The sequence below is a fragment of the Sceloporus occidentalis genome, unplaced genomic scaffold, assembly GCF_023333645.1.
Source record: "Sceloporus occidentalis isolate IW3139 unplaced genomic scaffold, rSceOcc1.0.p SCAF_1, whole genome shotgun sequence".
Lineage (NCBI taxonomy): Eukaryota > Metazoa > Chordata > Lepidosauria > Squamata > Phrynosomatidae > Sceloporus > Sceloporus occidentalis.
Genome location: NW_028316981.1, coordinates 216,042,800 through 216,068,235, shown reverse-complemented (window position 1 = coordinate 216,068,235; position 25,436 = coordinate 216,042,800). Strand labels below are relative to the sequence as shown.

Sequence of the window (25,436 nt, the reverse complement as noted above, 5' to 3'; positions counted from 1 at the left end):
ATCAGGCATGTGGCCACTCTCCCTTAGGTCACCCAGCTGTGGGGGTGGCTGAACAGGGATCTAGTCAGGCAGTTCCTGGCCTTTGCCTTAGTAGTATATGTGAGCTTGGGACCTGGATTGATTTATTTATTTAAAGATGAAGCCCAGGTGTTTCTCTCTCCTTTGTCAAGAGGGTTGCATTCTTTACCCCACCTTGGTTATCCTTAACAACCAAGGTGACCTTTTGCCAAAGAGGGTGAAGGCCTGTAGCTTTCAACTCAGATTGTAGAAAAGGAAGCCAATAATAATAATAATAATAATAATAATAGTAGTAGTAGTAGTAGTAGTAACATTGTGAACATTAAAGAGAGGTATAGGTGTTCTTTAAAGAGAGTATTTTCTCTATATAGCTATGAAGGGTAAAATAAGCTTACTGGTTATCCTAGCAATAGGATGCATTTCTAAAGAAGAGGGTGCATGCTAGATAACACAGGGGCACATGTTTGAGCAGAACATGAAGGGATTTCTCCACCATAGTTTATACTGAGCATATGCCCTGGATGTGCTTTACTTGTCTCAGTGAATCTAATTTGTGTGTCCAGCGCAACCCTGTGTCAGTTGCAAACACCAGGTCAGATCCACCCAGAGTTAATTCTGCACTGACCATGAAGGAAGTGGAGGAACTGGAGATGCTAACCCAGAAACTCATGAAGGATATGGATCACCCGCCACATGCTGAAGCTTCTACTACTGGTATGTACAGTATATGTGTGTGACAGCCTGTGGCTATGGGGCGGGGAATGAGCGAATGGGATTTTAGTCTTTGCCATCTTGACTTACATTGTAAACTGCTGCTATAACATTTGGCAGCAGCAAGACAGAGAGGCATTTAGAAGGTAATGCATTTTCCATCCCTGGTCTCCCTGCCAGAAACAACCTTCATATACTAAACCACATAGCCACAGGCTAGCTGGTGGCCTTGAAGATTAGACTACAGCTGCTTCCTCAGTGGCTGGAACTGAGCTGCTTGGGAGCAAATCTGTCAAGTTTGCTTTCCCCTACCCTCAAATTTTTATGTATTTTTAATTTCAAAAATGAACTGAAATGAAGGGGTTTGAGTGTTGTACTACGACTGGAGAATCGGCCATGTAACCCACTTTGGGCAAGTCACATGCTCTCAGCCTCAAGGGAAACCAATGGCAAACCTCTTCTGAACAAATCTTGCCAAGAAAACCCCATGAGAGGTTCGGCTTAGGGTTATCAAGTCGGAAACGACTTGAAGGCATACTTTGATAACAACTTATCTCTAGCTGGGACTTATAGGAGTTGTAGTCCATAATATCTGGAGGGCACCAGGTTGCCTGCCTCTGGGTGCTGATGTGCATTGAATTAGTACCAGCATTGTCATGGATTAATTCCCCCTTTTCTCCTTTCTCTGCCTCTAAAGAGTTGTGTGGTCTGTGCAATAAGGCTCTGTCACGAACACAACCAGCAGTCCGTGCCCTGGACAAGCTTTTCCATGTGGAATGCTTCACTTGTTTCAAGTGCGAGAGGCAACTCCAGGGGCAGCAGTTCTATAATGTGGACGAAAAACCCTTCTGTGAGGAGTGCTATGCGGTGAGTAAGGCTGGGATACAGTAGGGTGGGGAGGACCCATGTTGTAGTCTGAGATCTGGCTTGGTTGTTAGCTGGCAACATTAGGCCTTGCTGTTTCCAAACTGTTCTGTAATGTCTGAACATGATAGCCACCTGGGAGGGTTGCAATCATGAGGTTACTTCTCAAACTGGTTTTCCAGTCAGCTAGAATTTCCAGTTGGTCTGGTCAGAATTTCATTCTCTTGGCCATTTGCCTGAACCAAAAATGGGGAGGGGGTGATTGAACATCTAGTTCCCTATAATGACACTTTCAAAAAGAGATTGTTCAGAGTTGGGTTTTGCATAATGACAGAAAGAAATGCCCATTTAAAAAAAAATCAACAGAATGCAGGAAATACTTTTTTGTATTCAAGGACGTTTGGGCATTAGTCCACTGAAGAGTATGGTCCAAAACACACTGCAGAAATAATCCAGTTTGAGACCACTTTAACTGCCTTCTCTGTCAGAGAGCTCTGGTGCCACAATAAACTACAATTCCCAGGATTCCCTAGCACTGAGCCAGGGCAGTTAAAGCAGTCTCAAACTGGAATATTTCTGCAGTGTGCATGTGTATTTTTTGTTTTTGTTTTTGGACCTATGTGTATGTGTGATAGGTGAGAAAGGGATTTACGGTTGTTGGCGGAAGCATGCAGTTCAAGACGCCAGCATTTTTTTCAGTGTACATCCTGTGCTAGCTTCATAAATATCTGTATCATCACTATTTTCATATTTTCATATTGTTACTTGATCGTCCAAGTGTGAAGCTTTATATGAATATTCTCTTTGCCACAGAGGTTGCATTGGAACTTTGCCCAAGTAGACACGTTACAATGTCATCTTTAGTCCATATTAAACTTAAATGCGGTGGGCCCTTGGTTCCAGGATCCCTCCATGGATACCAAAATCCATGGATGGTCAAGTCTCATTATATACATTGGTGTAGTAAAATGGTGTCTTTTGTATAAAATGGAAAAATCAAGATTTTTTTGAAAAAAATTTTTTCAAGCTGTGGGTACAGAGGGACCAACTGTAATTGTTTACTCTTGGTTGCAGAAGGAATTCTCTGCTGGTTGGAGGATAAAATGATAATTCAGCCATTTATGCATTAAAAATGTTCCATATCATTTCTCTAGCCTTTAAAGCAATCCTGCAAGGTTGACCAGTGCCCTGCCCATATACTGCAGGTCAGAGCTACTAAGGTGGATTCAAGGATGGCATGAAATTTGAATCAGAGTTAACTTGCCCATTAGCACTTGTTATCACAATTCATTTGCACAAACAGTGTTAAAAAGTCATTTTGATGTTGTTACTGTATTATCTTTTCATTGTATTATTATTTTATTATCTTCAAATGTGGTCCTTGGGGGAAGAAATTGTGTTCTTGTTTTGTGTGGGAGGTTCAAACAGAATCACTCTTGAGTTTACAATTTCCCCAAGCTGCTTTCTTCTTTACACACATCTTTCCCAGGAACGGGGGTGATATTACATCCTCCTCATCACACAGTGGACTGTCTTTCAATCCTTACTGTACTTTGCTACCTGGTATGGAAATTCAGCACTGAATAGTCAACATTTTGGGTGCTACCACAATTCAACAGCTCTTGCAGCTCTCTGTGGGTCTTGAGTGCTGGAGCACTCTGTCACATCAGAGTAGTTCTAGGAGTAGCCCAAACTGTCTCCTTTCCTTCCAGAAAGGAAAGTGAAAGAAATGTGAGGCAAGGTGTTTTGCAGCCCTGCTGAATCTCAGTCAGGTGAATCTGGGAGACACATATGGCAACAACCTTCTCCTGACATACATGCAGGGCTAGTCAACCCTTTACACAGAGTGACCAATTGCCCTAACTGCAGGCGGGCTAGACACTGCAAAATGTAGGCTATTCAAGAAAAAGAGAGGACATCAAAAATAAAAGTTCAAATCACTCATATAAATGTAAGTGCATGCTTCTTAGACATGATCAAAATGGAGGACATTTTGGAATTCTTTCTCAACAAAAGCTTGTCATGGGAAAGGAGGCCAACTGGTCACCTTACCTTTACATGCTCTGGGGGTTGGGAGATGGACAGCTATGGTTTCCAGATCTCAGGACCTGGCCTTCTTCTCCCATTCTCAGATCTCACGGTGACAGCACTGCCATGAAAAGTGTGTCTATATTTATTTTCCTAATTTCTTAAACTTTTTGTTTATTAAAATTTGAATGATGCACTGTATAACTGTGGCTGATGCTTAATTCATCATGCTTAATCATGTCATCAGGGTCTACCTCTTGTAACATTACCATCCTGTGATGCTGCAAGGGGTCATCTCCATGTCTTAGGTTTTAGCCCTGAAATCTCAGATGCTGGAATAACCTTGACCTGGTAACTCTAGTGGCTGCCAGTTTCCACATGAAAGGTCCAGTGTTTTCACATTAAATCAGGGGGTATGGAAATTTGCTATAGGGAGGTAGCTGACACAGCAGTTCAGGTAGTGTGTAGATAGGTTTTCAGCAATAGTAAGTGCTTTTCTATAATACTTATCAGTGCACATAAACATTCCCTAGGCCTAAGTGGTTTACAATGTATAAGCTAATTGCCCCCAACAAACTGGGTACTTACTTTAACGACCTTGGAAGAATGTAAGCCTGAGTTGAGCCTGAGCCCCTGACTGTTATTGAACTCATAACCTTATGGTTTGTGTGTGAGTGAATGGCTGCAGTACAGGCATTTAACCACTGCACCACCAGGACTCTTGTTCTCTGGTGGCAGATTTTCCTTTTTGACCCTCTTTTTCTTATTCAGGGCACCCTAGAGAAGTGTTGTGTGTGCAAGCAAACAATCACAGACCGGATGTTGAGGGCCACAGGCAACTCCTACCACCCTCAGTGCTTCACCTGTGTGGTGTGCCATAAACCCCTTGAGGGGGCCTCCTTCATCGTGGACAAGGCCAACCAGCCACATTGTGTGGATGATTATCACAGGTATGTCCACCCTCCCTGTTCATGTGCTTCCTCTCCTTTTCCCTCCTTCTCCATCTGCCCTTGTGACCTTCTTGACTACCAGGGTTGGTCTGTCTTCCCTGAAGCTCTTGTCAGACTAAGATGCTGAATCCAAGGTTTTGAGTTCTCCATTCTTCTTCACATGTGCTTGCAGAAAATATGCCCCACGCTGTTCAGTTTGCACTGAGCCTATCATGCCAGAGCCTGGGAAGGATGAGACTGTCCGTGTGGTGGCCCTGGAGAAGAACTTCCACATGAAATGCTATAAATGTGAGGTGAGCAGATCTCCCTTACCTTATCCCTTGCCCATCCTCACTGTCTCAGTTATTGCCTTCTCAGCATTGTTGCTTTTTTCACTCTTTCTTTCTGTGTTTCTGTTGTCTTTCAGGACTGTGGGAAGTCCCTTTCCATTGAAGCAGATGACAATGGCTGTTTCCCCCTGGATGGCCATGTGCTGTGTAGGAAGTGTCACACCACACGTGTCAAAGCTGCAGTCTGAAGACCTTCCATCAGAATATACTCTCAGCGTACTTCCCTTCCCCTGCTCACAACCAAACAAAGCAGTGAGCTGGATGTTCTCTGTGTTCTTCCTGAGACAATCCCCCTTTTCTCAAAATCATAGTGCATTTCTACCTAGAACATGTATGTCTGGCAATATCTCTCCCTTCCACCCAAGCCCCTCCCCCTTTTTGTTATACCTGCCCTTTCTATGGGCTCTTCCTTAACTCTTCACTTACTCTGACCACAATATATTCTTCTAGATACTGCAGAAAGTGACTTGGAAGCATGACTTGCTGTAAATGCTGCAGTTGTCTGTCTTACTAATAAAATAATTCTGGAGACAAATGCTGGAGTCTTTCCAACCTGCTATTTCCTGTGTCCCTGCAAAGTGGGGACTTTCCACTTCTGAACAGAGGTTCAGAACAGGAACATGAAATTACTAACCGGAATCTTTGTCCTTGACTTTGATGGGGGAACAGAAGCTTTTTTCTACAGGTTGGTGATACAAAATAATCTTTTTTTTTCCAGTCCTGGGCTTGCATGCCTGAATGTTTCTCTGTTCTAGCTGCACAGCTCTGTCCTCTGTCCCCAAGAGTGAAGGTGGCCTCAGTTTTTGTCCTGGTTGGTGTTTTGCTTGAGCCCCTTCTGCATAGCAAGCTATGAAAAGAACTATTCATCTGTTTAATAGGAACTTATAAGAGTTCACTATGGAACTGGGGTAATGGTGTGATCAGGAGTGGATGATGTTAGGAGAGTCACACCTGCATTGTGTTTTTTCCCTTATACCTTATGTGGGATGGGTGTCTTGTTGGCTGCTTTGGGGTCGTTCCCTTACATTGCCTGTAGCATCCCAATAAGTGGTTGTTCATGAATACTTCAGCAGATCAGTTGTGTGGGCCCTTAAATTCCTAGTGCAGGCTGAACAGACATCTTGGATATTGTCCTGTTGTACATCAATAAGCTTTGTGGGTTTTTCCACATTGTAACTTCAGCCTTTCTATGGGGTGGAGAAGAGGTTTGGGTATGCACATATGTGTGTTTGCAAGAATGTGTGTTGGCCTGTGTGGTCATGGCTAAATTGCCCAGCAGTCATCCATTTTCACATATCCTCTCTTGAGGCTCTCAGGGAGAAAGAGATAGGCACTCAAAACTTGGGTTTTTGCAGTGAAGGGCTCAATACTTTCTGAGGCTAGACTGACTACACACCAGATTTACAACTTCCAATTCTTGAATAAGTGACCCTTTAGACAAGAGGTGGGGAATCTGCAGTCCTCAGTCTAAATTGATGGAGAAGAGGAGGAATTGGGCATGAATGTGGGTCGGCAGAGAGAAAAGCTCCATTTGGATTGTGCTCTTCACTGGCATGCAATCTTTGACAGAGTGCATTGAAGTGAATGTGACCTTCAGCAGAAAAAAAAATTCTTCACTTAGAGGCATCATTTTGATTGGAGAGGGTAGGTGTCTTTCAGCCTTGCTTCTCTTCTTCACTAGATTCTTGGCAAATGCACTCCATAGTATTTCTGGTCTAAACATTGCTTTAATGACCTAGTTGCTCTTCCTTTGATAAGGATGCTATCACCTGTCAGAACCTCAAATAGCTTTGGAATTTGGAGTCCAGTTGATGTTTTTCTGGCTTGCTTCAATTACTGTTTACTGGTAGCAATCACCATCTTTTAGAGTTTTCAAGGCATGCGAAGCATGTTGGGTCTCAGCTGTTCTGAACTGTAAATTACAGCCCTCTGGTACATTACAGGAGCCAAAAGCAGCTGAATGGCTGTGGCACATGCATCAGAACCAAATTCACATGACCCATGACTCTTCTGGACAAAGAAACTCAGAGCTGTAGGCAGTGGTGATAAACTACTGAGTGAACACAGAGTAAATAGAGGTTAAGATATTATGGACTTAAATGGAAAAGATAATACCACAAAGTAATCACTTTGAGAAACATAAACTCTCTTTAATGCAAAAGGATTTTGTAGCTCCTTTGAAACTAACTGAAAGTGAAGAGATTGATGATTTCCATTCCATTTGGCTAAAAGGAATGTTTATCATCATGGTAGAATTCAAAGACATAGTGGTGTTAGTATGGAAAATCAGTATGCAAAGGGATCTTGTAGCACCCTTGAGACTAACTGAAAGAAAGAGGTTGGTAGCATGAGCTTTCATAGACATCAGCCTATTTCCTCAGATGCATGCTTTAAAAACCATGCATCTGGGGAAGTAGGATCAAGTCTATGAAAACCCATGCTACCAACTTCTCTCTTTCAGTTTATCATCATGTTTAAATTTGCAAAAACCAGGAGCATGTTACGTACTACTGTTCACCTGTTTCAAATTCTCCTTGTGAAGTATTCTCCATCTTTAATTGGATCTTTGCTTTGTTCTGGATCAGAGCTACATGTAATCCACAGAGCTCCCCAGTGATGGATAGGCACTGACCTATCCTATTTTTTGTTTTTAAATTCTGGTTTTCCTGCCTACTTGAAAGTGCATAAAAGGTGTGGGGCTGTCAGGCACCATGCAGTTGGTGAGTAGCTTTTGACTGGGCAGACCATTTTTTTCTGTGTAACATCACTTTAATAGAAACTAGACATTTGCCTCTAATTGGTTTACATAACTGTTCTCAAAGGTTCTGTACTGGGGAGACAAACTGCAGCCTTCAGGACATGCATGGCCCAAGAGGCTTTTATTGTGACTCTCACATTCCCCAGTTTTGCACACAGGGGAATGAAAATCATCCAAATTTGGTGAAGAATGAACATTTTCTAAACCCTGTTGTGTGCCTTCAAGTCATTTCAACTTATGGTAACCCCCCCCCCCGGGGGGGGCAAAAACTGAAGATGACAAAAAACCTATACAGCCTTTTCCAAGAAATGCATCTTGGAGGAAATTAATATTCCTTCTGAAGATAAACTTTGACATTTTTGAGGACTGGGGGGGATTGGTAGCAAAGAGGAGGAGTGATCTACAGAAAGCAGCAGGGCTAAGATTGATGCAATGCCTGTAGTGAGCAGTTCAACACTGTTCTACAATATAATCTCTTGAACACAACCAGAAAAAAAAATCTGGAGTTCATCATCTGTGAAAACTTACTTGGGCTGGGTTGGGAGAGTATTGCTTGTAGATTGGCTTTGAGAAAGGATTCTGAGAATGACCTGGTGTGCAGTTTTCGTGTGTGCATCAGTGGGATCACTTAAACAAAACAAATCTATATGCAAAGGGATCTTGTAGCATCTTTGAGACTGAGAAAGAAGTTGTAGCATAAGCTTTCGTAGACTTGGTATACTTTCTCAGATGCATGGACCAAGTCTAGAAGATCCCTTTGCATATTGATTTTCCAGAATAACACAGCTATGTCTCTAAAAACACACCTAGTAATTTCCATCTACTGCTCCAGGAAAACAACAACAACCACCCTAGGGATTCTTCCTTTATTGTTGAGCCTCCCCATCCCATCTGGCCTTCTACAACATGGTGCCTCTTAGAGAGACTGGACTATAACCATGGATGCTCCACTTGTATAATAACAACTACGGATGTCTTCTCAGGAGTAAGAATTACTAAACATAGTGGGTCTTACTCTGAATGAATTAGCACAGGAAGAAGTTGTAGAGTACACTTGTGTTTTTAAATGCTTTCCTATTCACCTGCAGAGTGGAATTGGAAGTGGGAAAGAAGCAAAACCATTGCTGTATCTTTGGTTCAGTTGTCCAGAGGCTGAACAGGACATAGTGTGGAAGATCAATTATTCCCTTGGTTTTTTTTTTAACATTACCTACTAATTCGATGTGACTGTTCTGAAGAATGTAAAAGGTGGTGTCTTGGAAAACTGTGTTGCCAGGGAAAGCAGTAAGGTGATAACAGCTAGATACAACATTTTTACCGGTTTTCCTGCTCTTGTGACTAGAAGCAGCATGGAGAGACTGAACAACCCTCACCCATCCCACCACTTCATCCAACATCAAATTAGCTGAGTCTGGCTCCTAAAAGTAGTGTGTGTTTTTTTTTAATAACACAAATTCTTCCATCTCATATCTTGGTTGACTTTGTTCAAGTTCCAAAAAGGACCCCAGCTCCTGCCAGCATATTCAGGCTGTTGTCCAGCAAGTGGAGTCTCTTCTTTTTTTGCAACCAGGGTAAGTGGGATAAACATTGGTAAAATATTAGGGAAACACACATGTATGAAAGCCTGACACGGTTTTCAAACAGCAGGGAATCACCCCCTTCCTCTAGTATCCTTGACTCCTTCACGGAGCAGCAATTTCCCATGAATGTAAATTTCCGTTCATAGGAAATTGCTGCTCTGCTAATGATTCAAGGATGCTAGAGGTGAGGGGACGATTCCCTGATGTTTCAGAAGTGCGTCAGGCTTTCACACACACACGCTTCCCTGACACTTTACCAGCACTTACCCCACAGTAAGTGCTGGTGTAAAAATCCATGTGGCAGAAAAGCAGCTCTGTCTTGAGTATATAGTCTCAGGTGGTGCCTTGTTACCTTGTCAGTATCCAAATCTCTGTCACTTGTGGTGCAGACTAACATGCAAAATCTAGCTTGACTTTACAATTAAACCTATATTTTCTTTTTAAAAAAGTTATAGTATCAGGTGTATCCCTGCCCCACCAGTATTAGAGAAAACTAATCTGGTGTCCGAAACAGAGACAACCAAGATTGATAAATGATAAAGTTCCATGTCCTATATGTATGGTGCATTTATTTACAAAATGATACATACAACAGATGGTAATTCCAGACCTTGGTTCTCCCCCTCCCCCCAATTTTTTAAATATATAGACAGGTCCTCAACTTGAGGAGACAAAACTCTCAGGAGCAAGTGATGCTCTGCTGTAAACAAGCTGTTCCCAGCCTTTGGACCAAACCAAACCCCAGGAGAGAGAAACAAACAAAGGGCTAAAAGCTTGAGGTGAGCTAACCTGTTAAGTGATAAAGGCAAGTATGGCTTTATCTCCTCATCAACTGTGCAAACAATAATGGAAAGCCCCCTCAGTTCTCCCAGCTCAGTATCTGCATTGTTTACCCTCCCTTATGGCTAGATATGGCTTTACTGGCAGACTGGCTTCAACTGCTGCTTAAAATTATAATAAAAGTGTACTACTGTCTTAGTAGTTATGAAATGAGAGAGTCCAAGTAGCTCCAGCAACTGAGGAAACAGAAATGAACTGGCACTGGCTGGGAGGCAGGCAGGAGACTATGGGTGGGTGATGGTGAAGCACTCTCTGCTTTCTAAGCATCTGCTGCACTCTTGACATGCAGGGAAACTCTTGGAAACTCTTGGAAAGTTGCTTCTGCCCTATCTAGTTCAAACCCCAGCCTGCACGCTAGGGACATGGGGAATCCATCAGTTCTGCAGATTGCAGTGCCGGCGACTGATGTTTGGAAGACTAGGCTGGTGCTTTCAGCATGAAGGACAGCTGTGATGCTGGTGCAAGGTTGGTTCCATCAGCCTCCTTATCCCTCTCCCTGTGTTGCTGGGCCCAGTGCCAAATTATGCACAGCAGGGTCACGTCCAGTGGTAGTTTAGTGGTATGGAGCTCCTCACTCCTTGAACCCTTGGATGCTGCACAGAATACGCTTCTGATGGCCAGGAAGAGTCACTCCCATTTGCTTCAAGTCCCTTGGAAGAAAGAGGGAGAAGAGGTTAGCTGGGTGTGTAGGCAAGACTGCTACCCAATGTTGGATTTCATTAAAGCTGTAACATCCCAGGAAACTCAGCTCCAAAACACACCACAGAAATAAACCAGTTTGAGACCACTTTAACTTCCCTGGCTCAATCCTAGGAAATCCTGAGAATTGTAGCTTATTGTGACACTGACAGAGAAGGCTAAATCTCACAAAACTAGTTTCCAGAATTCCATAGCATTGAGACAGGGCAGTTAAAGTGGTCTCAAACAGGATTATTTCTGTGGTGTGTTTTGGATGTCAGTCCCTTTGCCCCTGCTCTAAAATTCCAGGTAGAACTGCATTGCTCTAGTCCATTCCTAGAAATATAACTAAGATCAAAGAATAGACACTTCAGGGTGCTATCTCACAAAGAAAAGCTGGTAATTGAGTGCAGATGGACACACATAACAGTTTTTCAGAGCCAGAAATATAACTGTTCCGAAAAGAGCTTGTTTATCCGCTGGAGGGGGTAAAAGCTTTATAGAGCTGATTTTGTCTTATTTTGTACTGAAGTACAAAACCAATAAAAGACTCGTTCTGTTAAGGAAAAATCATACGATATAATTGTCTATATGACTGTGGCAACCATAAAGCATCAGACCATTGTGTCAGATGACTCACAATTTGAAAGTGTTCTCGGTTGTCTAAGCTGCAATAATACATTTGAAGTCAGTATTCCAAATGGGGGACTTTCTAGAGGGAAAGGGAGGTTGCCATAACTCATCTGGCCATAGATATTTTTAAAAGGCTATGAAACAGGACCCTGACCCCTGCTGCTAAGATTCCTATGGAATGAAAAAAGGTTCCTGAAGTTAAAAAAAAAAAAAGTGGGAAAATTTCCTGACGTAAAAACAAGAGGTCTACTTAGTATAATATTTTCATTTTAATGAATTAAACTACAATCCTGCTCACATATTTGAGGGAGGAAGTCCCATGAAAATCAGTAATAATTATTTCTGACTGAATATTTCTTTACAAATATTTATCAACCATTTATACCTGAAGATTTCAAATTGGTAAGTAACAATCAAACATCCAACATAAAATAAACATGCATTTATGGTAACCATTCAATTGATAGTGAAGTCAGACTGAGAAGCTTTGCAAAGATGCCTTTTTCAAGTACAGTGGTACCCCGGGATACGAATGCGCCGCCTTACGAAATTTCCGGGTTACGAAAAAAATCCATTGAAAAAAACAGTTCTGGGTTACGAAGGTTATTTCGGGTTACGAAAAAATTTTTGGTGCTTTTCGGCGCTTTTTCGCACGAAATCGCGGCTTTCGCTATTAGCGCCTATGGCTTTTTCAGCTAGCGAAAGTTTCCGGGTTACGAACGCGGCGGCGGAATGAATTAAATTCGTAACCCGGGGTACCACTGTACCTAAAAATAACTGTTGGTATATTTCTGTTAGCAAGGGTTTCTCATAGACTGGGTTTCTCCATAATGAATAACATACTTTGAATTTTTACTGAGCAGACACCAGGAGCTGATGGTGCCTTTACAGAGAAGTATAGGATTGTCATAGAATCACAGAGTTGGAAGAGACCACATGGGCCATCCAGTGTAACCCCCTGCCATGCAGGAATTCACAATCAAAGCACCCTCTCTTTAAAGACCTCCTCTTTAAAGACCTCCAAAGAAGGAGACTCCACCACACTCTGAGGGAGTGTGTCTGACTGCCGAACAGCCCTTACTGTCAGGAAGTTCTTCCTAATGTTGATATGGAATCTCTTTTCCTGTAGCTTGCATCCATTGTTCTGTGTTCTAGTCCAGTGATGGCGAACCTATGGCACACGTGCCAGGGGTGGCACTCAGAGCCCTCTCTGTGGGCACATGTACCATTGCCCCAGCACAGAGTTTGCCAGAGTTTGTTACTAGAAAGCCAGAGGGACATGGCACTTTGCAATAAATACGTGGGTTTTGGGTTGCAGTTTGGGCACTTGGCCTCTAAAAGGTTCACCATCACTGTTCTAGTCTCTGGAGCAGCAGAAAATGAACTTGCCTCCATCTTTTATCATATCACCTCTTAATTATCTCTTCTCCAGGCTAAACATACCCAGCTTCCTAAAGTCTTTGTTCATAAGGTATGGTTTCCAAACCCTTCACCATTTTGATGGCCCTCCTCTCGACACGCTCCAGCTTCTCAACATCCTTTTTCAATTGTAGTGCCCAGAACTGGACACAGTATTCCAGGTGAGGCCTCACCAAAGCAGAATAGAGCAGAATTGTGTAATACATTGACTTTTTTTAGCTTCCCTTTTGCAATGTCTTCTTTTTGGTTTTGTTTAGTATTTAGAATACCATTATGTAAGTATTATCACAACTGTACATACTCTCTTAGTCTGTCCTCTTGTCATTGCTGACTAGGTTTTTGGAGCTGTACAGACACTTGGAAAACCTGTTTGACCAGAGGAAACAGTAAGGGGGCTGTATATGTGATCAAACTCTTCTGATTCTGCTCTTTGAAAGAAAGAAAAGAAAATCTGTCTTTTGAAGCCTTTCTACCACCTGATTCACAAAATCAGGTTGGGATAGGAATGGCTCTAACTCATCCAAAGTCTTCACAAAACAGCATTACACATGGCTCTGTGTGTGCGCACAAGTGTGAGTCCACGTGAATGTATGTGCATGCTAGACTGCCTCTTCTTGAATTATAGCTTGGGATGCCTCCTATCATATATTAATGTCAGTAAAAGCTTTCCAAAGAGCTGCTGAAGAGCTGGCTGTGAGGCTGCTGTTTCAGGCACAAGATAGAAGAGTTTGTCATTCTGTTTTACTAATTTCTGTATGGATTTAGTCTAGCCATTTAGATGATAAGGAGTGTGGTGTAGTGGTTTGAGCCCTGGGCTGTGACTGTGGAGACCAGGGTTTGAATCCCAGCTCAGCCATGTAAACCCACTAGGTGACCTTGGAGAAGTCACGCTCTCTCAGCAAACCCCCTCTGAAGAAATTTTTCAAGAAAACCCCATGATAGGTTTGTCTTAGGTTCACCATAAGCCAGAAACTACTTGAAGGCACACAACAACAACAACAACAACAAGAAGAAGCCATTAATTGCCGGTCTTATTTCCACTGCTCCCTGAGCAGAACCCAAAAATCAAGGTGGATCAGACTTACTCAGCAGAAAGTTCCAGCACAGACTCCATGGTGTTGAGGCCAGCAGTGCGGAAGTTGAGGATGTAGCGTTTCATGCGGATGGATTCCAACCACTCTGGGATGGACCGATAAGGAATCCCATCAGACCCACTGCAGCTGGGAAGGCGGAGAGTTACCCTGAAGATTAATAAGTGCTGTTTAGATATTTCAAATGGCAGTACCAAGGAAGGTCAGGATCCCTTATCAGTGGAAATGGAATGAAATGGCTGCCTTTTTCATGGGTAACCTTTTAGGCTGGCCTAAAGAAGCTGCCTTTTCATCTTTTGCATCAGAGGGCATAGGAAATGCTTTTCTTTGTGACATGGGCATTACCCCAAAACCAGTGTTGCATCAAACAGAGTCCAGTTTGGCACACAAATTCTATGTACAGAATTCTGCTAGCAGAACTAAAACTAAACATACATGGGTCCTTGGTATCTGCTGAGGTTTGGTTCCAGGACTTTCCATGGATACCAAAATCCATGGCTGTTCAAATCATGTTAAATACAATGGTGTATTGAAAAAGGCATACCTTATATAAAATAGCTAAATCAAGGTTTGCTGTTTGGAATTTATATCTTTTTGGAATATTTTCAAGCCATGGATGGTTGAGTCCGTGGATAAGGAATCCATGGATATGGAGGGCGAACTATAATTTCTACAGGCAGGGGAATGTAGGTGGGAAAAGCCACATAATGCCCCACCACAGCATGGGAGCCCTACAGCTATGATCACCTTGCTTATCACCATCTACCTGGGATCGAAGTCAGCCACAGTTCGAAGTAAATGAGGGCTGGAGATGAAATGGTCCAGCTGAGCATGGATTTCTCGGAAGCGGGGCCTCCGTGTCCGATCATAAGACCAACATACTTTCATGAGCTCGTAGAGGACTGATGGGCAGTCAACAGGTGGGGGAAGCCGGTACCCATCTTCTATGCTCTTCATTACCTGCCCAGATGAAAGAAAGGAAATTGCGTATAAATTGTTGGAAGATTTTTGCATTCTCTTTCCCCCTCCTTAGACAGATAGGGATTTCCTGCATGCAAACTCTGCTCTCCCTCATTCACTACCTTTTAGGGAAGCTAACACACTCTCAAAGATTTTCTCCTGCACTGCATGTTACCATTTTCCTCCTCTCTCAACTTTCTTTGGAAAGATGGTGAGATAACTATTTTGTTTACCTAGACTATTTACTAGCTAGATTAGGATATAGCCTCTATTGGGATTAAAGCCATTAGTAAACTTTTGTTTGAACCACTAGCTACTTGTGTTGTTTTTTGAGCCTCAGTCTTAGGGAAGCATAGACAAGAGCACATTTCTGCTACTCTGCTGATTTAAAGCTAGACCCTAACAGGCTTAGCTTTGACATTTTTGATACTTAAATATTTTTGTTTCCTTCGCAAAGGCTAAGGAAACTTAAATTATCCTACAAAAATGCCTTAGTAAAAACAGTCAGAAGCTGGAATTCCTAAAAGGCTCCCTTTTTCTTAAATGTGTTAAATCCATATATAGGAATCCTTTGAAATTAAGACTGTAACATTTAGCCAATTAGATCAATGAGTTAAAATCAAGTAAGAACTCTTGATATTTTAACTTTTTCTTTTAATTCAAATACTTGTAAAACCTTTAGATTAAAAGTGCTATTATCCAGAGAACGTGGATTGCTGTTTTTTTTAAATTACACCTAAAAGAGCCCTTATAAATTTTCTTTCTTTCTTTCTTTCTTTCTTACTTCTGGATCCAGTAATACTTGCCTGTAGTTGAAAGGGCTCCTTCCTTTTGCAAAATGTTTTTGATCCAGCAGAGTATGTATGTATGTATGTATTATTGAATGGATTTATAGCATGCCTTTGTCGAAAAATGGGATTCAGTTCCTCCACTGGCTCAGTCCGGGAGTAATGGCCTGGTGGTTGGTCCCAGCTAGAGTAAACTCACTTAATCAACTATTGAGCACATAGGTAAATCCCATCAGTTCAAAGAGTCTACTCCAGTTAGGACAAAGACGACGGTTTGTGTCATTGTCTTCTCTGCTCTGGAGGGTTGAAGGACCTTCCATGACCATGGGAGAGGTGCTGCTAGGGCCTGAAGAGGGATGAGCAAAGATCAACTCCATCCGGCTTCATCTTTCAGCCAGTGGAAGTGTTCTGAATGGAACTGTGCTTGGGCATGTTTGTTTATTTATTTACTGAATTTATATCCCGACTTTCTCCCAAGATGGGATTCAAGGCAGCTTACAACAACTGCAGAAAGATTAAACTAAAACATTAGTTTACAAAAATAAAAAAAGAATTAAACAATATTATTTTGGGGAAAAAATGATTAAAAAGAGTTTAAGACACTAAGAAATATTTAAAACATCCCACCAGTGGAATTAAACTCAGGATTAAACCTAATGTTTCTCCGACTTATGGAAATTTATGCTGGTGTAATTACTGAATAATTGGCTAGAGTGCATAATCAAGTGATGGTGCTCTTTTTAGTTGGGCTGCCCATCTATGGCTCCTCAATGACACCAAGAGGTTAGTTACTGAAGTAACAGCTCCACTTTTGGGAGTTGATGGTGGTCATGGAATGGCTGGCTTGGTAGGCAGTACTTCTTTTTAGTCTCTCACCTCCTGATTGGTCATATCCCCATATGGCTTGTCACCATAAGACAACACCTCCCACATAACAATGCCAAAACTCCAGACATCACTGGCAGAGGTGAAGATCCGATGGGCAATGGCTTCAGGAGCTGTCCAGCGGATGGGGATCTTGCCACCCTGTGAAAAGAGAGCTTGCAAATGAAATGGAAATGGATATTTTGCCTCTACAAGCTGTGAGAGCTGTTTCCCTCTAAAATGAAATGCAATTATTTGACCACGTTATAAGGTATCTTCACAGTTTCAAGACTGATATCATTCTTTGCTCATAATAAGATTTATCACATAGATATAAGCATTATATGTACAGAGAACCATGTGGGATGCTTCTTTATATGAAGGATAATTTACAAGAGAGAAAAAAATCTAGTTCTAAGTGGGTCAATAAACTAGCCTCCTAGTAGGGTTCTCTTGCATGCATCCTGTCTCTTTATAAAACTTCTATGGTTTGCAGGGGGTTTTTTGTTTGTTTTTGGTATAATCCTGCATATGTTCTAGTCAACGATGTTCCTTTCCTATTGGCTTGTTTCTACATTTACCTTTGTTTCATAAGTCCCTTCGACGTCATTTTCCAATATCCTAGAAAGGCCAAAATCTGACACTTTGCACTGAAGGCAATGAGATACCAGGATGTTGCGAGCAGCCAAGTCCCGGTGTACATAGTTGCGGTCTGACAGGTAGGTCATCCCTGAGGCAATACCCTGCAGCATTGTCACCAGCTGCACAGCACTGAACTTGTCCATGTTCTCCTGAAAGGCATGGAAGAGGCAAAAGATAAGTCTTCTGACTATGCGTGGTTGTTTGCCTCATAGCTCAGAAAGAAGCTTTGAATTATTGTCCAGCAGAAAACCCCATGATATGTTTACCTTCGAGTTGCCATAAATCAGAAATGACTTGAAAGTACACAACAACAAATGGCTAGAAACAAACTGGCAGCCAGCAGAGTGGTTTCAACAGGAGCACTGCATGGTCTCTGTAACCTGCCCTGGTTAATAGTCTGGCTGCAGCTATTTGGATCAACTGGAGTTTCTGAACACTCTTCAAAGGCAGCCACAAGTACAGCGTGTTACAGTAGTCCAAACAGGACATAACTAAGGCATGTACCACAATGGCTAGATCTTCAAGGAACAGGTGCATTGCTACACAAGCTTTAAATGTGCAAAAGCACTCTTGGTCACTGCAGAAACCTGGGTTCCAAGTTCCCAGGCTTCCACTGTCTAAAATGAGTTTAGGAATATCTCTGAATTGTGAGCCCATTTCATAGAATCATAGAGTTGGAAGAGACCACAAGGGCCATCCAGTCCAACCCCCTGCCATGCAGGAAATCACAATCAAAGCATCCCTGACAGATGGCCATCCAGCCTCTGTTTGAAGACCTCTAAGGAAGGAGACTCCACTACACTTCAAGGGAGTTTGTTCCACTGTCGAACAGCCCTTAGTGTCAGGAACTTCCTCCTAATGTTGAGGTGGAATCTCTTTTCCTGCAGCTTGCATCCATTGCTCCGGGTCCTAGTCTCTGGAGCAGCAGAAAACAAGCTTGCTCCCTCCTCAATATGACATCCCTTCAAATATTTAAACAGGGCTATCATATCACCTCTTAACCTTCTCTTCTCCAGGCTAAACATTCCCAGCTCCCTAAGTCGTTCCTCATAGGGCATGGTTTCCAGACCTTTCACCATTTTAGTCGCTCTCCTTTGGACACGCTCCAGTTTCTCAATGTCCTTTTTGAATTGTGGTGCCCAGAACTGGACACAGTATTCCAGGTAGGGCCTGACCAGAGCAGAATAGAGTGGCACTATTACTTCCCTGGATCTAGACACTATACTTCTATTGATGCAGCCTAAAATCGCATTGGCCTTGTTAGCTGCCACATCACACTGTTGACTCATGTTCAACTTGTAGTCTACTTGGACTCCTAGATCCCTTTCACATGTAGTTTCATTCAGCCAGGTGTCACCCATCCTATATCTGTGCTTTTCATTTTTCCGCCCTAAGTGCAGTACCTCACATTTCTCCGTGTTGAATTTCATTTTGTTAGCTTTGGCCCAGTTTTCTAGTCTGTTCAGGTCATTTTGAATCTTGATCCTGTCCTCTGGAGTATTAGCTACTCCTCCAATTTGGTGTCATCTGCAAATTTGATAAGTATTCCCCCAATTTTGTCCTCCAAGTCATTGATAAAGATGTTGAATAGAACTGGCCCAAGGACAGAGCCTTCTGGGACCCCACTGGTCACTTCTCTTCTTCAGGAGAGTAAAGTAATCACATCTAACACAGGGTGAATCCCTATTCCCTGATCAGCATGGGGGACAAAACAGAATCTTGAGGGATCCCATATATCAATGGCCAGATCAATGGTTGTCCCCCAGCAACACCTTCAGGGTTTGCCCATTTAGAAAGGAACAGAACCACTGAAAAACAGTACCTCAAAGTCCCATCCCAGCAAGGCAGTCTAGAAGGATACTGGAGTTGATAGTATCAAAAACTGCTGAGAGTTCCAGCAGGACCAACTCCCCCTGAACAGTTCCCTGTGTGCTTCATCTCCCAAGACAACCAAAGCTATCTCTGTCCCATAGCCAGGCCTGAAACCAGATCAAAATGGATCTAGATAATCCATTTCATCCAGAAACCTCCTGAGGGCCACCACATGCTCCAATACCTTGTTCAAAAATGGTAGGTTGGACACTGACTGATAATAAACCGATAATCTCTCCATTATAGAGGGATTCAGAGTTGGCTTTTTCAATAAAGGCTTCACAACTACTTACTTTAGGCAAGCTGGAAGGCTGCCTTGTTGTAGGGAGGCATAGATGACCCCCTTCACCCACTCAGCCAGTTCCCCTCTTGCCTGTTTGATAAACCATGAAGGACAAGGGTCTAACACACATGTGGTGGCTCTCACCTCTCCAAGGATCCTGCCCACATCCTCAGGCTGTTCAAATTGAAAAAGTATCCATTACTAGTGGACAAACAATATATATTGTTTTGAAACAAGGATTGAGGTATGAAAAGGTTACGTGTGGAAGGAATAGTATGAAGCAAGAAAAATGACTATCCTCAATACAGTTTTTTAAAAAAGATATTTGAAGATGGAGATGGATTATATTCATTGAACATACCACTCCACAATGCGGTGTATAGCTGTGTCTATAAAAGAGCTATTGTACTTCCCCAGTCTTGACAGTGTGGTGGAAAAGGTGGAAATTACTTATGATCTCACAGATCTCCATTACAATGAAAGTCTATTACTGTATTGGGATACAACAAGGGCATTCTCCAATCCCATTGGTGGTGCAGATCTATGGTGAGATTGCCCTCATCTTTCCACAGATCTCCACAACAGGCAGCAATGTAGTGTTTAGAGAGAAGAATTTTACAATGGAGCAGGGGAACTCCAGATGACATTTGCCTGTCTGTAAATGTAAATGTAAAAGGGTTGGGTGGGTGGAAGACTACTCCACCACTACTAGCAGTATGGACTGGGACAGTCCAGGCACAGGTTTTCCAGCACAGAGAATACTAGGCCTAGGTGACTGACAAATTTCTGCAACAAGTAAAATTCCAGGACCTTACCCGTAAGAATGTATCAAGGGCCCCATTTTCCATGTATTCTGTGATGATCATCATTGGGCTTCCTAGAGGACGAAGGTTGAGGAAAAACAAATTACTTCAGGCTCCTTCATGTTACCCCCATCTTCCTTTCTTTCTCTTTGTTATAGGCTCTTTGACTTTATCCTAGTCTGAATAGGATGTTCATTTTCACTTGTTTGAATAAAGCTTCTGTTCATAGAATCAGACTGTGTAGCACTCTAGCCTAGCACTATACCTTCTAGCAGTAGCTTTCTAAAGTCACCTCTCATGACCTTGGTCGCTTCCGTTAAGCTCTTACGTTTTGTGACAACTCCCTCCAAGCGGACAATATTTTGGTGATTGAACTGGCCCATGATTGTTGCCTCACGGAGAAAGTTCCACCATGTGGAATCTGAGTAACTTGACTTCAAGGTCTTGATGGCTACAACGATACGCTCCTTCCCTGGGAAGCGCAGAGTCCCACGATAGACCTCACCGAACTCTCCTGTGGATGTTAAAAAGAAAAGACAAGGGATGCAGAAAAATGGAGACAGGGAATTCCCCAAGACAAAGATGGCAAGACCTAGTGACACTCACCTTCACCAATAACATTCTCAATGTTGACAAGGGATGGGTCCAGCTCTTTTGTGAACTCCAGGACTCCCCTGCTGGGATCCTCGTAGGGTTGGAGGTCTACATATGGTTTCAACCAGATCTCATCTGTAACGAGAGATATTGATATAAATTTTTTTGAGCACAACGATTTTATGGGGCAGGAAGTGTGTTGACTCCATTGACACACACAAAAAAAAGAGAAGAATTGACTTCAAATCCTAGCTGTAAGCATACTGGACAGGAAGTAATTCACTGCAATAAATGGCAAGTGCTCAGGGTGACCAGATGTCCTAACCTCAGAGAAGGACAAGGCACTGCAAATTGAAAGATATTCAAGGAAAGTGTAGGACATTACAAAATAAAAGCTAAAGGCACTCATATAAAAGTAAATTCGTGTTTCTTAGTTGTGCTCAAAATGGAGGACTTATTCAAATTCCTCCTGGACTGAAGGTTGAAATGTAGGATGTGTCCTGGAAAAGGATAACGTTGGGTCACCCTGCAAGTTCCTTCCAGTACCCATGCTTTAGAGACACCAGCCTGAAGTAGCACATACGAGGGAAACAGAGGTGAGGGAATGGACTGAGAAAGTCGAGGTTTATAGCCACCGAAGGAGGGCTGCTCAAGGCCTGGGCATCTTTCCTAAATGTGCATCTTTCATTACCATTTCTTAAAGGCTTTAGAACTTCTATGTAAAAATATATGTAGACAGTCATGTTTCGTTGCTTCTGCTTTCTAATGTTGTGGCCAGAAATGCACTGGGATGGCACAGCAGACATCTGGTATTCGATGTTTCAAAATTACACTCGTTTTATTTTATTAATGCAATTTCATTACTACCTTACTTTTATTTAAGTGCACTGGATTAATTACGTTTAGGTGTTTGCATTTTCACATTGAATTAGGATGACCCCTTTAACTTAACTAGTGCTCCCTTTGATAAACTACTACCTCCGTCTCTCTGGCTATGGTTCTGGAGAAAAATATTCTTTAAAAATATCACTCAAGTTCTGTGGACTGCCCTTCTTATTCGAACCTAGTGTTTTATATGTGGTGTTGATGTCATCTGCCTAGCATGAAACAGACTCAGCACCTGGTTCCTGAAAGTTTTGCTGCAGATGAAAGGCTCAAAGATCATAATAGCAGCAGTTTTAGAATAGAAGCCACTGCTACCAGCAGGGTTGAGTGGCACTTCACTGCCCATTTTACTACATTAATTCCCCTCCTTTCTATCTGTCACTTCTCAAATATACATTTCTCTTTGCAAAGAAAGAAAATATTCTCTTTGGAGTCCAAGTAGAAAAGACATTGGCTGGAAACATGGATATAATCCTCCCTTCTCTCTGAACCATGGGGAGTTTCTTGCTATGCACACAGGCCTTCAAGCTCCATTTCCAGGCTGCATGTTGTTTTGATGACAGATTGCCTAAGCCAGTTACCTACATGTTTGCCATTTCCTGACCTAAAGGTCTCACCTCGGTTGTAGCCAGAGTGTTTTTGGCATGGCCGTGCTCGATGATGATGTGCTTGCCTGAAAGGAACAAGAATAAACATCAGGATGACGGCTGTGACCCTGCACAGACTGGAACAAAGCAAAATACCAGTGTCAGGAGGACTCTGCCCCAAACCCCACCTCTATACTGTTTTTACACTTGGAAAATGCCATCTCTACCTTCGCCGGTAAATGATGAGTCCTGCAACCAGACCAATGAACAGCAAGACACCAAAGATAATGCAGACAATCACCCCTCCAGAAGGCATTCCAGTGTCTGAAAAGAGAAAGGACGGATTACAGATCCAGTTCTAGAATAGCCCTATTTATATACATATGTGAAAGCCCATTTATTCACCATATGATGGAGCAATGTGATACCTTATTCACCCCTGGCACTAGAATGAAATGTGGAAGAGTCCTCTGTGCATATAACCCAGCATACAACAATGCACAACTCACAAATTCCATTACTTAGAGTAGGGACTTTTGTTAATTGGGTTTATGTGAGTCACACTACATTTCTCCTAAATCAGTGATTCCCAAACACTGTTTTGGACTTGGGCTCCCCCTGACAGTTGGCCAAATTGGCCGAGGTAAAGTCCAAAACACCTGGAGGATCAAAGTTTGGGAACCACTGTCTAGCTGCTAACAGTGTTTCCCAACTTTAGTGGTCCAGGTATTCTGGACATCAATTCCCAGAAGCCCCGTCAGCTTAACCAACAGTCAGGAATTCTGGGAGCTGAACTCCAAAACATCTAAAGGACCAAAGCTTGGGAAACGCTGTGCTAAGTGAACCTCAACCGCACAAACATAATAGAGCCCCAAAAAGTATGCATGTGAGCAAAACTGAGCTCAGAAAATCTGCATTTTTTAATACAATTCCTAAATCCCTACAGTCAGTAGTCTGAGTTCTGATAGTATTAAAAACCCAACACACACTAATCATATACACCTGACAGCCAAGTACAGTGAGCTCTTGGTATCCGCTGGGGTTTGGTTTCAGAATCCCTGATGGATATCAAAATCTGTGGATGCTCAAGTCCCATTAAATACAATGGCATAGGAAAATAGTGTCCCTAATATAAAATGGCAAAATCAAGGTTTGCTTTTTGGAATTTATATATTTTTTGAATATTTTTAAGCTGCAGATGCTACAATCCGTGCGTACAGAGGGTCAACTGTAGTTTGCCCTGGCTATGTTGTTTCCCTCCTATTTGTACTGAAGTTCTTGATCTATAAGGTCATTAGAAGGACTGGTGGAGAGGGACAGTTACAAAGAGTATATTCAACATATAAATACTAAATGCATATCCAAAATGCTATATTTAGTGTTCAAAATGCCTTCCTGAGAGCCACTTATAAGTGGGTGGTTTGGCCAGATCCCAATTATACTCTCATTAATACGGAGTACTGCATGGGTATTTTTTCCAAGTCTGTACACTGTTTCTACTCTTGGACTCCATTTTGAGTCTTTTTTCTTTTTTTCTTTGAAACCACAATTGGCAGTTTTCTCTGTTCCTGTTTTCCAAATGTGTTTGCTTATTTATCTTGCTTCAGTGGAGACAAGATGGATGTCAGAGAAGCATCATACTACAATTGTGTTTGGTACAGACAGTTACACTATATATTCAACAAGAAAAAAATACTGTATTTTCTGGTGTATAAGACTACTTTTTAACCCAGGAAAATCTTCTCAAAAGTCAGGGGTCGTCTTATACGCCGGGTTTCGTCTTATAGGGTGGGTACTGAAACTTCCGAGCCAGACTGGAGAATCTGTGGGCTTTGTATACAATCCAGTCCAAGCAGGCTTTGTATACAACAAGTTTTCCTCCTAGGTACCTGCATGTCATAAGCATTTGAATTAAAATTATCATATTGAAATCAAATCTTATGTCTTTTTAATTTTTATTTGGTGTGCATTGGAAGAGAGGCAGTCTTATACGGTGAGCATATCCCAAACTCTATATTTTAACTGGAAAAGTTGGGAGTCGTCTTATACTCCCAGTCGTCTTATACACCGGATAATATGGTATATAACATGTGAAAAAGACTGTGAACAGCCCCAACTTTGCAGGAGGTAGGCACCCGAAAGCCACAAAAAGCCACTGATTTGCATCTCCAAGGAAGTTTTTTTTCTGCAACCAAGATCTGAAATCATTCCTATTTTTTTAACCATGAAGACTATTTGTCTGATTGTTTGTTTCATACTATTTTTTTAGGTTATCCTTCCACAAAATCCTCTGTAACATGGCCAAACCATGTTTTGTTTACACAGTTTTTTAAAACACAGGTCTGTAATCTTGGTTTATTTCCTCTCAAGGTGTTAGAATGCAGGGCACAAAAACTCTTGCAAATAAGATTTCAGTAATAATAAAGTATGCTTAAATATTGTAGGGTTTTAAGTAGGGTGTATAGAAGAGATATAATAGGGGGACATATGTGAAAATTAGACATATCTTGAAATAAGATGCACTACCAAGCTTTGTGTACTTGTGGGACATACTTGAGGCATATGTATCACCAGCCATGTAAACTATGATATCTTGCCCTTCCCACTTCATTCTTTAGTGCAGGAATAGAGAAACTCTAGGCCACAGTCAAGGTATGAATTCCCCCTGGACCAACAAGCTTCTCCCATTGTTCCCACACAACCCCATCTCCATGTCCCAGTGGCAAGAAAGGGAAAAGTGTGTATCTACAGTTTGCACCACATCTGATACACTGTATATACTGGACTATAAATTGACCTCATGTACAAGTCGAGGGCAAGTTTTGGGGCCAAAATTATGGATTTTTATAAGTCAAAGGTAAAACCTAGGGGTGTGTAACAAAGGATCTAAAGGATGAAGCAAAGGGAAACTCATGCAAAATTCCATCAGGCATAGCTCCATTGGCTTCTTCATCAGGCAAGATGTTACAAACCAAACAGGAGAGGGAAAAAAACAATTGCAGATGTTAGTCAGATGCCTGCATGTTGTTTCAGTCCTTAGTAAAGATGGTATGCTGGGGAGAATATCTTTTGCAGGCAGGCCCTCTCCTGGCCATATGGCAATAGGGAGATTTTCAAAGTCCAGGAAATTTAAAGTCCATTTGCATCTCAACAGGGACCCCTCTTCTGCAATCCAACATGTCTCTATTCCAGTGAGATCACAGGCTTCTTTGTAGGCAAAGAACAATGGATTCCTCAAGAAGTCTCTGCCTGATGAAGA

General features: G+C 42.1%; 2 protein-coding genes across 4 annotated transcripts in view; one reads left to right on the top strand and one right to left on the bottom strand.

Annotated features, from left to right (window-relative positions):
* ZYX (zyxin) overlaps window positions 1-5,435 on the top strand; it is a 39,006-nt gene extending 33,571 nt beyond the window's left edge. For all 3 annotated transcript variants that reach the window (XM_089488886.1, XM_089488884.1, XM_089488885.1), the window contains 5 exons: window positions 582-732; window positions 1,427-1,596; window positions 4,393-4,571; window positions 4,744-4,864; window positions 4,978-5,435. In XM_089488886.1, coding sequence (XP_089345012.1) covers window positions 582-732; window positions 1,427-1,596; window positions 4,393-4,571; window positions 4,744-4,864; window positions 4,978-5,088 — 732 coding nt within the window. In that variant the 3' untranslated portion in view covers window positions 5,089-5,435. The remainder of the gene's footprint in view (window positions 1-581; window positions 733-1,426; window positions 1,597-4,392; window positions 4,572-4,743; window positions 4,865-4,977) is intronic.
* A 4,374-nt stretch (window positions 5,436-9,809) lies between these two features.
* The window catches only part of EPHA1 (EPH receptor A1), a 121,985-nt gene continuing 106,358 nt past the window's right edge, over window positions 9,810-25,436 (bottom strand). The window contains exons 9-18 of the mRNA XM_089488887.1: window positions 22,405-22,501; window positions 22,208-22,263; window positions 20,718-20,840; window positions 20,440-20,625; window positions 20,124-20,185; window positions 17,093-17,302; window positions 16,524-16,673; window positions 14,666-14,859; window positions 13,894-14,049; window positions 9,810-10,728 (exon numbers count right to left, since the gene is read on the bottom strand). Of these exons, the coding sequence (XP_089345013.1) occupies window positions 10,650-10,728; window positions 13,894-14,049; window positions 14,666-14,859; window positions 16,524-16,673; window positions 17,093-17,302; window positions 20,124-20,185; window positions 20,440-20,625; window positions 20,718-20,840; window positions 22,208-22,263; window positions 22,405-22,501 (1,313 nt within the window). The 3' untranslated portion in view covers window positions 9,810-10,649. The remainder of the gene's footprint in view (window positions 10,729-13,893; window positions 14,050-14,665; window positions 14,860-16,523; window positions 16,674-17,092; window positions 17,303-20,123; window positions 20,186-20,439; window positions 20,626-20,717; window positions 20,841-22,207; window positions 22,264-22,404; window positions 22,502-25,436) is intronic.